This window comes from Equus quagga, chromosome 11 (genome assembly GCF_021613505.1).
Source record: "Equus quagga isolate Etosha38 chromosome 11, UCLA_HA_Equagga_1.0, whole genome shotgun sequence".
Classification (NCBI taxonomy): domain Eukaryota; kingdom Metazoa; phylum Chordata; class Mammalia; order Perissodactyla; family Equidae; genus Equus; species Equus quagga.
Genome location: NC_060277.1, coordinates 5,006,532 through 5,021,614, shown reverse-complemented (window position 1 = coordinate 5,021,614; position 15,083 = coordinate 5,006,532). Strand labels below are relative to the sequence as shown.

The following is a 15,083-nucleotide window of genomic DNA, read 5'->3' as shown; positions in this document are numbered from 1 at the left end:
GATAAACTTTCAGATTATAAAAATGAACTGGGTAAGAGATTACAGAACTCTAAGGGAGAAAGTGATGACTTCACGAAAGTGCTAACAGAAGATTAAGATCAAGAACCAATTACACAGGACCAAATGAACTGACGAGGATGATTATAATTTATATGACTTTTTTGTTTGAGATATTGCTGATGTTTTGATGTTTTGTTTTGTTTTGTTTCCCAGATTTAAGGAAATATTTTTCTTTTTTCTCTCATGCTAACTATGACTGACAGTAATTTGGCAAAATTATACCTTTGTGAACAGAAGTGAAACATTTATCTTTTTCTCCCTACTTGATCCCTCCAGAACTTGGAAACTCTTAGAGAGTATTGTTCTCATAGCAATATAGTTATTTGCATAAGTTCAATAAGAATTTGTTCTGCTTATAACAGGACACAATTGGAAACACTGGTTATAATACCAAGGCTTTGACTGGAATGTCATATTTGAGAGAAACATACAGACTCAGATATGACAAGACATCTTCTGAGGAATAAAGGCTGACTTTCTGGAATAAAGCACTTGGACATATTGGCCTGGTACCTCGCTTACAGGGTTCTCAGCAACCATAATAGATAAGAAAGAAGATCATTTAGCTAGCAGATGCAAGGCACCTCGATTTGGGGAACCTCAAGAGAAAAGAGGAATTCACTCAAATCTAAGGTATTGCATGCAAAGCCTGATGACAAATTCTTGACTTGGCTTTCCCAGCCTCAAGAGACCTTTAAAGTTCAATCTGAGATTCCTTATAAAAAGTTCCAGCAAAGCAGATTTAAAAGACTCTATATGATCAATGGCTATTCTTGCTGTACTTACGTGAATAATTGGACAAGTTTATAGAAACTAAACTTATTTTGCAAACCAGTTAGTCTTAATTTGGCTATCTTTTATAAAATATGAGGGTGATTTTAGAGAGAAAAATTACATTTCAATAGAAACTACAATACACATTCACAGATATTAGGTTCTAGTTCTGATAATTATCTTTGAAGTTTTTGTTTTATATCTGTTAACTGGACTGGATCTTGAATTGTTCTAGTCTCCTGAAATACCTGGCTACAAACCTCCAAATTAATGTTTTCAATTTTTCCATCATTTTCACTCAGAATCATTGAGAACTGAATCTGCCCTTTGTTTCCGAAGGCTTGCAAACTGAAGCTGGAGGACTTCATGTGAACTTGAGAGGTTCACGTCTGTTGCTGTGTAAAGCCACTCAGAAATATACCTGAACACTCAACGACATCATCGGAGACATTTCAAACTGCAAGAGATACTTTGACCCTGCCATCTAGAAATCTTCTTGACTGGCTGCCCCCTGGGCTGAAGAACTGGTTTATAATTTGCTTCAATCATTAACCTTGTTTTCCTTTTTGTTTCTCTAGAAATGCTTCTTGATAAGTACCTGGTTACTTGTTTACACAGTAAAGGCCTAACCTTGGGAACCCACATGCATCACTGTCTTACTAAGATACTGGTTCAATGAGATGGAATGACCTACATCCCTCATCAGCAGATATCCCCAGAGGTACCAGGTCCAGACTGGTTTTCAGGACTGTTTTCTTGGATTCCCCAAGGGATTAGGTCTATTCTTCAGGGACTGTTAAAATTTAGGTTGTCTATACTTCTTAGCCTTCTGGTCTGATACTTGATTATAAACTGTGCCTTCAGATGTTGTTTCAAAGCTGCTGAACAAGGTACCAAAATTCTAATAATGCAAAATGTCAACCTGAAAAGCCAGGAACAAGAGAATATTTCCAGATGAGCGCTAAACAGTTTCATTCCTCTAACCCGGATCAACACCCCAATTCAGCAGGAATTAGCTAGATCAGTCATTGTCCCAAATTCCTCAAGAATGAGGAATGACCAAAGAATAGGGGGCATTGAAACTGGCAAACAGTTAGCCATTGATGATTAAGTAGCTAGGAACTAAAGTTTTCTTTCCTTTTTTGCAATTACTGATTACAGCTTTAGCTGTTCATCCACCCATTGTTAACTGTGCCATTTAGGGAATATGCTATCTGATTCCCACTAAGTGCCCACAGACAACATCTCCCTGGAGCCCAGGTTACCATGGTAATGGGTGTTTGAGCTGTTTTTCAAGAATTAGAACCCCTTGTCCACTTCAGGCCAGTTGAGACCACCAACCCATCAACTAGGCCTGTGCAGCTATCTGATAAGTGACCTTTTGCTGTCAAGAGGCTAAAAACTCCACCCTCAGATCATGCCCATGCTGCCATTTTGTGAGCATGGGTCCCATGATGAGTCATGAAGTCTATGTTTGCGCAAATCGTCAATTACCTCACCTCTACTCACTTCCAATCATCTATCTCCACATTTCAGACCACCTTGCCCCCATCCAATAAATATCCCTGAGTCCTTATTTTCGGGGAAGTGGATTTGAGACTCCTGCTCTCTCTTCCTTACATGTTGGCCTTGTGATTAAACCCTTTCTCTCTGCTGCAATCTCATCACCTCGGTGTTTGGCTTTCCCAGCCACCGGCAAAAACAAACCTGGTTCACTAACTCTCCCAAGGGTACAGCTCTCTAAAGTATAACGTAATTTCTCAAGTTACTAGTTCCATATGCTACGTGCACCCAACAACATTTTAAGCACATCATCTTAGCTGTTTAGTCAGCATTCTGGAGCAATACTGAAGTTAAGGGAAGTGTAAGCAGAGAAAATAAGCTAAAAACATTCAGTTGGGGAATTAATACAACAGCACGCTCCTGGAAAGACGAGTCCCTCAAACCCGTAAATCAACACATTTTTTACACTGATTACTGATCTTCCGCGCCAATTAATTTAACACTTTTTCCCAGGACTAAATCTTCCAGTAGCTTAAAGATACCAGGTCAATTACTCAGTTTCAAACATCCGGAAAATCTATGAGCCGTTTTTAAGGTAAGTAGTTTTGAGAAAAAAGAAATTTAAGTCAGAAAAATATATTTGATTTGCTCTATTTCTCAGAGATTGCCATAAAAAACAATCTGTGCAACACGAGGAAGTCTAGAATCTCGGAGAACTTTGGATAGATGAAGAAGGGAACTGAGAGAAAGCTAAAAGGGGGGTTGCCAGCGCACAGCAGGGGCTGGAAGGGTCCTCTTCCTCGTCTGTGCAAGGGCTTGCCCGTCTGCAGGCACGCTTCCTCGCGCAGTCCTGAGACGCACGGCTCGGACAGGAAAGGCCTTTAGGACCGCCCGGTACCGGCCCCGCACTTTAACCCGCAGAGGGAAGAGAAGCGCTGACCCGGACCCCACCGCCCGGCCTCTGGAAACAAACCAAACCACAGCGAAGCCCAGTCCCCAGGCGCGTCCGCGAGCTCTCGGTCACCTCCCGGGGGGCGCGGGCCCTCGGGGTCCCCCGGCGCGTCCATGCGCGGGCGCGACTCCGGCGCCGCCGCTCCGACTCCAGGCCGCGGGATCGGACGCGACCTCGGACGAGTGGACGAGCCGGCGGCGGCGGTCAGCGGGGCCCTGGCATCCCCGTCCTGTCCCCGCGGGCAGCCTGGGGCGACAGCGCTGCGCCCCCGGAGGCCGGCGGGGAGGGGGCGGGACGAGGGGGGGCGGGACGAGGGGGCGGGGCTTTTTTAAAAAGACACAGGCTGTCATCATAATCCACCACCTTTTCCATTCTGTATGAGAAAAAAACCCCAAGTGTATGTTCCATATAGTTGAACTCCCTACCTGAAAATGAGTACAATGTATTCCCACTAAAAGGAAGAAAGGAGGCTTCTGTCGACACAGAAAAGAGAGGGCGCACCTGAGCGGAAAGACACGCTTCTGAATTAGACAAGCAGGTTCGTACCGACTCTATTTTTAGAGTGAGTTATTTTTCACAGCGGGTACATGATGCAGTCTTTGTAATCGCTGAAGCCAGACATCAATAAAGTGGGAATGAATGAACTGACGTGAAGCCCCTGGAGCAGAAACTATTTGCAAGAATTATAACGCATGTTGAGGAAGCCTGGCGGAGCGGCTGGGAGTGCGACCTCTGGAGGCGGATGCTTGAGTTTCAATCCGGGGCACTTACTAGCTGTGACTTTGGGCGATAAGGTCAGTTTCCCGTCCCTCTGTACAGTTGGGATTGTAATGCCTATGTTGTAGGGGGGCTCTGAGCCCTGGTGAGAAGGTGTGTGAAGTGCTGGGCACGCGAACATGATGGCTGCTACCTTACTCTCACCCTCACAATTTTCCGGCGCAAAAAAATACAGGCTTCACTTATCTTCACCTTATTTACAGTTTGGGATGGGTTACAGTTTGAGGACTGGGAATTTCGTGATGTGGGGCCAAGGTAAAACAAAAAGACTATTGAGTTACCACTTTGTATCAGGCATCCTGAATTTAAAGGTGAATGAGGTCCATCCAGCCTCTGCTCTCAAATAGCATACTTCCCTCTAGCAGATAAAAGAGACACTGATTAATAATTTATTATAATGCAATGAGTTCTCTGATAGAAACACATCGGAAAAACTTTGGCTAAATGCGTCCAGGATGGCTTCTTGAGGAAGTGATGTCACCTTGGGTCTTGAAGGTTATGTGAAAATTCCTGGTGGGCAGGTGGGTAAGGTGAGCCCTTAAAGCCATTCTAAACCGAACGATTAGTTCCAGCAAAGGTTCCTTTAAGTGAGCTTCCAGAACCTTTACACGAACCCCTGCCACCCTCTCCAGTCTCATTTTACTCTACATTCTCTGTCGGATCTAATATCAACTGTAGAGGAGAATTTTCTCAAATTATTTCTTTGATGGTTCATTCCCTTTCTTTGTTCTCTGATTCTGGACTGCTCTTTATGCAGATATTGTGTTACCTAGACTGGTCCTCTTAGTTATTCTCTTTTTCTCTTCTACTTTTCATCTCTTTCTCCTTTTGCTCCATCTATTTCAATTTACACTAAGGGCATTGTGATATATATATTCATAGTCCTAGCTTCCTCTCCATTTCTAACCTCTACCTCCCACACTCCCTCCAGATCATCAGTGTTACAGCTGAATATATTATGGTATTAGTTTTCTGTGGCTGCTGCAGCAAATTACCACAAGCTTGGTACCTTAAAACAACACAGGCCTGCAGGCCAGAAGTTCAACATCAGTTTCCCTGAGCCAACATCCAAAATGGTCTCCTCATCTCCAGATCTTGATCACATCTCCACAGAGCCTTTTTTCCAATAAGGTAACATTTAAAGGTTCTAGGCATTAGGATGTGGACATATCTTTGGGAGCCATTATCAGCCTACCACAATTATCTATGCATATTTCTATATGCTCATTTATACATTTATAGACAAATGGATCAATTTTTCTTTACAAACTTGAGGGGAATAATATGGTCACTGTTCAAATGCCACCTCCTCAGAGAAGTTCACTCTTATCCCATAATCTTTTGTCCCTTCGTCCCTCTTTATTTTCCTTCCTAGCATTTGTATCAATCAGGGTTCCCCGTTGCTATTAAAAGAAACAACTTTTGCGAATGTAAGCAGAAGATGAATTTATCATAGATTCTTAGGAAGCACACAGAATCATCAGGACTATACACACCACTTAGAGGCTACTTGCTTAAAGTCAGCCACAGCACAGAAGCGGTCCAGTGCACACATTCTGCATCTGCATCACGTGCTGCCAACCCCACTGGAGGCAGGAACAAGACATCGCAGTGACAGCTCCATCCCTGCTCCCCTAGAATGCTGCCACCCTCACCAGAGGGATTGTAGGTGGTGCCAGCTTCTTCCCTTCACTTGTTTCCATCACATGTCAAGAGCTGGTGTGTTTGAAGTCAGGTAGTGAAAATTCTCCACGTTTGTTCTTCTTTTTCAAGAGCAGTCTGAATATTCTGGGTTCTTTGAATTTCCATAGAAATGTTAGAATCAGCTCTCATTGTCTCCAAAAAACCTAGCAGGATTCCTATTGGGATTTTGTGACTGTATAGATCAATTTAGGGAAAACTGACAGCCCATCAACCTTGAGTCTTTTAATCCATGAACATGGTATGTCTCTCCATTTATGCAGATCTTCTTCAATTTCTTTCAGAAATGTTTTGCAGTTTTCATTGTAGAGGTATTACATGCCTGCTGACAAATTTATTCCAAAGTATCTTAGTTTTAGAAGTTATTGAAGTGGAATGTTTTACATTTAAATTTCCAACCATTTGCCAATTATATATAAAAGTAAATTAATTTTTATGTTGATCTTATATCCTGCAACCTTGCTAAATTCCCTCATTAGCTCTAATAGTGGTTTTATAGATTCTTTTAGATTTTCTACATAAACAATCATGTCACCTATGAATGAGTTTTACTTCTTCCTTTCTGAAATGTATGCTTTTATTTTTCACTTACTTTATTGCACTTTATTGCAGTAAATCGTTGAAAAGTGGTGAGAATGGAGATCCTCCAGTGTCTTCAGATAGTAATTTTAAAAATGTTTAGACTTACATTTTACATAGATGTTATATACATCTATAACCTGGAGACACAGGAGGGAAGCTGGCATCAGCTACGGCTCAGCATCATGTGGCTAAAGTTATGTGATATCAGAAAACGAATATGGCAGACCTCATAGATGTTCAACATTTACTAAAAGTTAAAATTATTGTTTTAAAATGATGACATGGAATGTTCAAACTAAAAGAGTGTTTAAGAGCATCTCATTCAACTCCTACTTCACTTTGCAGATGAGGTACTTGAGGCCCAAAGATTAGGTGTGCTCTGACCAAGATGGTAGAGGAGAATCTGTACAAAGAATCCTTGAATCACCAGTCTGCCCTTTACCTTCACTCTTGGGCTTAGAACCAGTTAGATGACGGACTTTTTTTCTTTAATGTAGCTCTAGTTCTAAGGACAGGAGTGGTCCTGGCTTCATTCCAATGAGTCTCTAATAAGAACTGCAGTTATCAAATACATGTTACAGCATCAGGACCCATTTTTCAAAGAAACATTACACAGGAAACAGCAGGGCTGGTCTCCAGCATTGGGGTCTGGAGTCCTACCCATGCAGGTCCTCCTTGTACCCAGTGAATAAGTTTAGTGTTAATTTAAGGTTTTCTCTATTGGCCACTACTCTTTATTTCATTTCTAAATTGCCTGTGTGGCTGGTCAATAATTAGTTTATTCATAAACTTTAAGTACTTTCTCTAACTATCTTCCTCAGTGTGTTTAGTTCCCATGAATTCTGAATCAGTCCTGTAGCAAGCAGCTACAGCCCCCAGACAGCACCCAGACGGCTCTGAGTAGGATCTGGTAGCAATAAAGACAAGGGCCAAGGAAACATTCTTAGTAAGACTTATGGAAACTTAGATGAGAATTACACTAAACCCTCAAAATGTGTAAGCAATTGACATGGGCTTCCTACTTGGCTATGCAATAATCTAGCCTCATTCTCTCACACAACCCTTTTTTCCTCCTTAATAAACTGGGTTTTCCAATTAAAGATCTTACATATTAACTTTACAAGCTGCTACTGACAGGCTTTATGAATCTATTCCACTCTTATCCATTTACTTACTTTCTTTCTTTCTTTTTCTGAGGAAGATTAGCCCTGACCTAACATCTGCTGCCAATCCTCTTTTTTCTGAGGAAGATTGTCCCTGAGCTAACATCCATGCCCATCTTCCTCTACTTTATATGTGGGACACCTGCCCCAGCATGGTTTGCCAAGTGGTGCGTAGGTCCATACCCGGGATCTGAACTGCTGAACCCTGGGCCACAGAAGTGGAGTGTGAGAACTTAACAGCTACGCCACTGGGCTGGCCATCTATCTACTTGCTTACTTTTTTTTTTATTCTCTTCCCTCTTACCAAGTTCTCTTTCTCCTTTGAGCCTTCCCTTTATATAATAAGATTCTATCTTATTTGGCCCAAACCTTTCTTCAGCTACCACTGTTTTTCCTCAGTATGTTTCAAACTACATGCTACATAAACCAAGCCCAGACCTATGTTCCTGAGCTGCAGCACGATCATATTTTTTAGTTTTCTCCTATTTCTTAGCTCCCACTTCCATCCATTGTATTAATTGGCTATCCCCAAAGGTAGGGACATTTTTTCCCCCAGTTTTATTGAGAAATAATTGACATACATCATTGTATAAGTTTAAGACAGGCAGCATGATGGTTTAAAGCAGGGACATTTTTTAAAGTTTTCAAATTAAAAATGGATTTCTGGGACGTTTATGACAGTACTTCTCAACACGGCTTTCCTGTAAGTATGCCATCTCCCCAAATGCTTCTTTAATCTTGTTTTATCTGATGAATTCACTCAGTACACATTAGTGTAGTGGCTCCAGTCTGCACATCACTGCACTAAGCGCTGGGTGGTGTAGGACAGGAGAAGGGCATTATTTAACACCCTTTCCATATATTTTCATGTGAAGTTCTTTCTAAGGTAAATAATGACTTTAGAGGCCCAGTAGTAAACAGTTTAAATAAGGATTAAATCTCATTAATCCTCACAAAAATATTACAGTATTATCACCATTTTACTGACTCATAAAAGTAACTAATTTGCCAAAGGCCACAAAGTGAGTTGGAATTTGAACTCAGCTCAGCTGGGCACCCCCAGATTTTATACTCCAGGGTATAAAATCTTTAATGCGCCCTGGCCCAGCTTCTCTTCCCAGCTCTAGTCTTCCAAGTAAGTTTTTTTGCAGTTCAATTCAACGATCTTTCTATCATTTAATCTCTTACCTACATCTCCCCCTCCTTCTTTGACATCTGTAATGGGTTGAATTGTGTTCCCCCAAAATACATATGTTGAAGTCCTACCCCCCAGCACCTCATAATGAGACCTTATTTGGAAATAGGGTTGTTCTAGATGTAATTAGTTAAGATGAGGTCATGCTGGAGTAGGGTGGCCCCTAACCCAATATCACTGGTATCGTTATAAAATTGGAAAAATTTGCACACAGAGACAGACAGGCACACACGGAGCAAGTCACGTGAGGATTGGAGTTCTGCTACCACAAGCCAAGGAACACCAAGATTGCTGGCGAACCTCCAGAAGCCAGGCATGGGACAGATTCTCCCCCACAGCCTTGGGAGGAACCAACCCTGCAGTGGCCTTGATTTCAGACTTCCTGCTTCAGAACTGTGAGACCACAGCTTTCTGTCATTTAAGCCACACAGCGCGTGACAGATACTTTGTTACAGCAGCCCCAGGAAACTAACACAACATCTATTATTAGATGATTCGGAAACCCAAATTTCTACTGCTCTCTCTTTTTCTGCCCAACACTGCAATATTCCCTTTCTCTATGTATGTAACTTTTTAGCACAATGAAGTAGAACTAGTCATATTCTTGCCACACGTGAGAGGTAAAGAGTTATCCTTGAATTCTCAGTGCTCTCCTCCCACATCCGGGCAATCATCTGAATGGCTGAAGGGTTAGAAGCATGAGCTTTGAAGTCCACTGGGCTCAAATACCAGCTTCCACATTTACTATCTGTGTGATCTTGGGCAACTCCCTAAGCTTTGGTTTCCCTACCTGTTAAAAGGAGCTAATACCATCACCACTACATAGGGTCGCAAAGACAATCAAGGGAGAAGATATATGAGAATAATTTAGCACATTAAGTGGCATATAGAAAGTGTTAAACAAAATTACCTATTACTATCATTATTGTTTCTAAAACGAACTTTAGAATTTCTTCATTTTTCATGTGTTTCAGATGCACATTTGTGTACATTATGTGTTGTAATCTTTTGGTATAAGAGTGACTGTAGCCATTAGCCTCTATTTAATATTGTCTTCCACCTTTCGCGATATCTAACATTGAGAGGAGGTAACCTCAAACAAGACAACTAGGAGAATCTATATTAAAGAATCCTTGAATCACCAGCGGGCCCTTTAACTTCGTTCCTGGGATTAGAACCAGTTATATAACTAAGACTTTAAAAAAATGTAGCTCCACTTCTAAGAAGGGAGGTTTGCCACTGACAGAACAGGCATTTATTAAGATGAAATATTAAGGCATAGGCCCATGATACTTGAGTCTACAGACTAGATTACAAGCTGCTTAGAAGACAGAAACCGAGTCAGAGTGGGTTGGTAGTACACTGGGGACAACAGCACAAGCTATAATGTACGTAATCATTTTCCTCTATACAAATATGCTGTTTGGCAATGATTATGTTCCCCATTTATGTTTCCCAAGTCTTTACCAAATGCCAAATTCCCTGTCTCCTCCCTAAGACTTTCGGAGAGCAGGTGTTAGAAATCTAATATGGTTAGCACATTCATTTTATTAACTTTAGGTAAGAAATTTGCTGAAACACTATTTGCGACATTCTCTTTCAAAAATCCCAATGTGTTAAGGTAACTTCCAAAAGAGACAAGGAGGCATTTTTTGCCTCCTCCTTCTTCCCTCCACTTCCAATAGCCTCTCCTCTCCTCCCATCCTCCGTTTGGAATCCTTTCTGGTTTTTTGAGCTGGTTTCAAATGCTGCCACCGGCCTAAAGTCCTTCTCTCACCTTTCCTCAGCATCCCCACTCATTAACCCCCAGCCACTGTCCCTCCCCTGTAGCCTTTAGGTATTCTGATCTTTGGCTCAAATCCTAATCCCACCACTAGCGCACAAGAGTGGCTAGAATAAATCTTTTTATAAACTCTTTGGCTTAAAAAAAAAAAGTTGATTAAATGAACAACTAATTAAGTGAACAACTTTTTAGGATGAGATCTGGATGGAAAGCAGGTTCAAAACTATTAAAATGAAAATTTGGAAGCATTTGAAAAGCTAAAAATGAACTCTATCAGTTTATTAACATTCCAGTCCATCTCCATTCTGGTTAACTCTCCCTCACACTCTTTATCAGGTTACCCATTTCTGTTTCCTTCAAAGCATCTGGCAACATCTCTGTTCCCTGGATGCACAGTGCTTGCTGCCCCCTGTCAAACGCTTCATTAATACTTGCTCACTGGCTCGGCGACTTGTCAGGAGAGGAAGTTACAACAGAAGGAAAAAGACTACGTACTGATCATACTCGGCTGTGTTTCATGCATTTGCTTTGGAAATGGGGCTGGGGAATGGCCAATCTGCAGAATTCAAAACGTTGCTTCCTGGGAAAATCAGTTTTAGGGTTTTCGGATTGCACTCCCGACTCCGCGAGTGCTGGAGGGCGGAATAATGCCGCATTCCTAGAAGCTGCCTTTTCATCTCCTGTTCCCAGAGCCCATCCCTGGGGCCGGTACACTGCAGGTGTGTTAAGTGCACCTGTCAATCCCGAGGTGCACGGGATTGCGAACCCACGGGACAGCCCAGCGTGAAAAAAGAAAAATCAAAACCCTTCATTTAGAACCAGCCACGTGGCTGAGGTTCCACTTTACTAACACTACGCAGGAAAGCGGAGTTTGCGATGCGCTTACAAGTCGTGAACACGTGTTGGCTTCCGTTTCATACACACAAACACACACAGATGAGGATCACCCACAGAATGGCACATTCACGGCCACAGGGAGTGACTGAGAAGCGAGATAGCGTGCAGCGAGTAGGGCCCAGCTAGAGGTGTCGGCAGGAATTACAATACGGCGCGGAAAGGGTTAAAACCCGGGTTCTGAGAAAGCCAGGGTTCCAGGGGGCCGGCAGGACCACGCGGACGAGGCGTTTGGCCCTTCTTGCGCTCCGTAGAAGGAGCACTCGGGGCCTACGCAGGCCCCGTCCCCGGCGGGGAGCGCCGATGCCAGGCTGCCCGTGTCGGTGCCTGTTGCGCGTGCCAAAGACGGGCGGGAGCGGCGTCCGAAGACTCGCAGGACCCTCGTCTCAGGACCGCCTCCATCCGGAAACAGACGTGTTCGGGGCCCGGCACCGCCAGAGACACCTCTTTCATGGCCGGGAGTGCACATGCGCCTAGGGGTCCTGGGACGCCCTTAAATACGGTTCTGCTGGCGCATCCGGCCTCTTTTCCTGCCACCGCCGAGTCGCGCGGAGGCGGGCGCACGCGGTGAGTTGAGCCGGGCGAGCGGGTGGTTCTGGTGCGTGGCTCGGCGCCTTTGGCTGTGGCTGGCCATGAGTGTCTGGGCCTAAACGGAGTGTTTTTGCCTTGCTTTTTTGCGTTTCAGTGCATTCAAGATTCGGCTCCACCCGTAACCCACCGCCATGGCCGAGGAAGGGTGAGCCTGGGGCCGGGGTCGTGGTGCGGGTGAGGCGCGGGCTCTGAGGCTGCCCGGCCCCCCTCGCGCCCCTGATGGGGTCCCCGGTGGTTGCCGAGTCCCGGGCGGCAGGTGGGGTGCGGGAGCTCACGGAAGCTCTGCCTTGTTGGTTACAGCATCGCTGCTGGAGGTGTAATGGACGTTAATACCGCCTTACAAGAGGTGCTGAAGACCGCCCTCATCCACGATGGCTTGGCACGTGGGATCCGCGAAGCTGCCAAGGCCCTAGACAAGTACGTGTCTCGGTCTCAATACTGTGGGTTGTTGGAACCGGAACAAAACTGCAGCCGAGGGAAGAAAGCGTGACGTTCATGGTGTTAGGACACGAGTTCTGAATGGCATCGGTTCTACAGGAAACCTAGGAAAAGGTATCAGGATTCAGATCTGTGTAGCCCGCTTAGAGTTGGTGGGTTTCTGTTTGGAGTGGGATGAGCACTTGATTCTCAACCAAGTAAAACTACAGTGTTTGGATGATGACTTAAATTGTCGGATACCCCTTCACTCCCTTTATGAGTGAAACTTAATAGTCTGACAAACCTGTAGGTTCTGGGGCTCATTTCATGGTATCTGGAAAACAGATGGGGATCCTCGTTAGTAGTTTACAAACCTGAACCGTTAAGTTAATGGGATTTCAAGTTAACGTTTGTTGCACAAGCATCTGTAATTTCATATGGTTTAGTAAGTATGGTAGCTGTAGAAACGAATGTAAATGGAATATTTGTGAATATATTTGGTTGAGTTTCTGGCTGGTGACGTTGGCAAAACTGCATGCTTTAACTATGTGAGCTGAATTTAAATGCACTTTAAGGACTTCTGAACCAGATAAATTTAAGTCAGTTAAATTCACTGGGGTGTGGACTGGCCAGTTGCATCCAGTGGAAACAGCACTCCTGGCTGGAAGTGCTTCACCGTCTGTACCTGAGCAGTGCTGCACGATGTAGGTACAGTGTCTGGGCCTGTGGCAGGTAACTAATCGAGTAGCTTGTGCTTCACGTTAACAGCAGTCCTTGGATGTGTAAGACTGGCTTGCAAGAAAGCATGTTTTTGTTTAGGCCACAAATTGCTAAACTAGTTCCCCCTTATCAATTTGGTATTTTTAGGGGTTGTAGAAGACAGAGCGTTTCTGTAGGAGAGTTAAGTGAACACATGCTCTGTAACAGCCTCTTCAAGCTGAAGCAGTTTTCTCTTCCAGTGGGTGTGCTCATGCTGTTTCGTCAGAGTAGCCCAGGCGAGGATAACTCCCCTGTAAGGTGCAGGAATAGTGGCTTTAGACTCGAGTCTTAGCTCCTACTGTTGGATTTTGCATTTCAGGCGCCAAGCTCATCTTTGTGTGCTCGCATCCAACTGTGACGAGCCTATGTATGTGAAGTTGGTGGAGGCCCTTTGTGCCGAACACCAGATCAACCTGATTAAGGTAAGTTACCCGCCCGATCTGATGTATCTGAACTGTTAATGGACGCATTAGCTTAATGCTAGTTGGGCCACTTAGGATCGTAAGTCTGGATTAACACATCCATGGTGATGTGATACCAGAGCAAATTCTGTAAAGTGTTGAGCTCACCACTTACTTCGGGTGTGAAACATCACATAAGCTTGAAGTTGTTGGGTGTGCTAAAGCTAGTTACAGAAGCATTTTATTCCTGCAGAATTTAGTGCTAGTTTTGGTGTTGGTATGGGGTAAATCAAGTTAGAGTGTGTGTAGGTCGTCTTGGTGCTGTACATGATGACAACTGGCTCCCTCTACTGAATTGCCTTGAGGAAATTGCCATGTCACCCTATCTGACTACAGCTACCTTTTGGGTTTAATTTATTGTCAGTAGCATTAATGTGTGCTAATATGGTGAATTTTTTGTATTGTTATTCCCCAATAGGTTGACGACAACAAGAAGCTGGGGGAATGGGTAGGCCTGTGTAAAATCGACAGGGAGGGAAAGCCCCGCAAGGTGGTTGGCTGCAGTTGTGTGGTGGTGAAGGTGAGTCAGATGAGGGAGCTTGGCTCCGGGATGCAGGGTGTGCTGGGGAAGCATGCGGAACCTCCTGCTGAACCCAAGTTGTCAATGAGAACCTCTTAAAGGGGAGAATGAGTGATTCTCAACAGACTTAAAACTGGAAAGGGAAAATAAGCCATAGTTAAGCCAGCCAATGAATCTGCTTACCTGAATGTGTTTTGGCAGAAATTTAGAGCAAGCTGGCAATAGTAAAGCCATGTTACGAGCCTTAACGACATTGAAGTCGTTAAGGTCCCTGAAAGTGGCCACAAGAAGTTGTAATGACGGGAGGCATTCTCATAAGACATGAGCCAATTTTTTTAAAGTTCTTTATAACTAGTGCTAAGAACTTAGTGGAATTTCTAAATATTAGTAAAAAGTCACTTTTTTTTTGTTTTGTTTTTAGGACTACGGCAAAGAGTCTCAGGCCAAGGATGTCATCGAGGAGTACTTTAAATGCAAGAAATGAACAAATAAAAAACTTGACTTTTGCTCATCTCTGATTTTTTATTTACGCAGTAAGATAAGGTGAGGGACAAAAGATAATCATTGCAGAATAACTGGAAGCATGCTGTCTGTCCCCTTCTGGTCCCAACCAGTAAGTAACTTCAGAGTGGGAAATTAAAACAGTGGCCTAAGCAAAGATAGGCTTAGGATAGTGTATTGGTGACAGCCCAGGGTTTTGTGGATGCGGGCATATATCAGGACTATGGCTAGGCTAGCCTAGAACCTGGAGAAATGGGCTGAGGCTGGTCAAGGGAGAGTTAATGAGTTGGAGTCCTCTAGCTGGACAAGTCAGTAGGAAAGTACAGAGGTGGGGCAAGGTTGGATTTAGGCTGTGGGCACTAGAAACGCATCGTGTCCAGGAGTGCTTGTGGACGTGACATTGGGAAAAGTCGGAGTGTCCATTGAGTTCATAAGTTACATGTTAGGCAG

General features: G+C 43.8%; 2 protein-coding genes and 3 non-coding genes across 6 annotated transcripts in view; 4 read left to right on the top strand and 1 right to left on the bottom strand.

Moving 5' to 3' along the window:
• SLC18B1 (solute carrier family 18 member B1) overlaps nucleotides 1-3,548 on the bottom strand; it is a 38,439-nt gene extending 34,891 nt beyond the window's left edge. Inside the window, exon 1 of one of the 2 annotated variants that reach the window (XM_046675722.1) lies at nucleotides 3,311-3,548. In XM_046675722.1, the coding sequence (XP_046531678.1) occupies nucleotides 3,311-3,404 (94 nt within the window). In that variant the 5' untranslated portion in view covers nucleotides 3,405-3,548. The remainder of the gene's footprint in view (nucleotides 1-3,310) is intronic. The other variant, XM_046675723.1, reaches the window with a different exon arrangement.
• An 8,294-nt stretch (nucleotides 3,549-11,842) lies between these two features.
• RPS12 (ribosomal protein S12) lies at nucleotides 11,843-14,643 on the top strand. Its single transcript, XM_046674330.1, has 6 exons — nucleotides 11,843-11,951; nucleotides 12,070-12,120; nucleotides 12,276-12,392; nucleotides 13,471-13,573; nucleotides 14,031-14,132; nucleotides 14,554-14,643. Exons 2-6 carry the CDS (start codon nucleotides 12,107-12,109, stop codon nucleotides 14,614-14,616), a joined length of 399 nt encoding a protein of 132 aa, XP_046530286.1. The 5' UTR covers nucleotides 11,843-11,951; nucleotides 12,070-12,106; the 3' UTR covers nucleotides 14,617-14,643.
• On the top strand, nucleotides 12,624-12,696 carry LOC124248053 (small nucleolar RNA SNORD101). The gene has a single exon (XR_006890934.1). It is a non-coding gene; the product is annotated as a small nucleolar RNA SNORD101 (small nucleolar RNA).
• On the top strand, nucleotides 13,873-13,949 carry LOC124248006 (small nucleolar RNA SNORD100). The gene has a single exon (XR_006890893.1). It is a non-coding gene; the product is annotated as a small nucleolar RNA SNORD100 (small nucleolar RNA).
• Nucleotides 14,292-14,421, top strand: LOC124247991 (small nucleolar RNA SNORA33). The gene has a single exon (XR_006890879.1). It is a non-coding gene; the product is annotated as a small nucleolar RNA SNORA33 (small nucleolar RNA).
• Nucleotides 14,644-15,083: the final 440 nt, after the last annotated feature.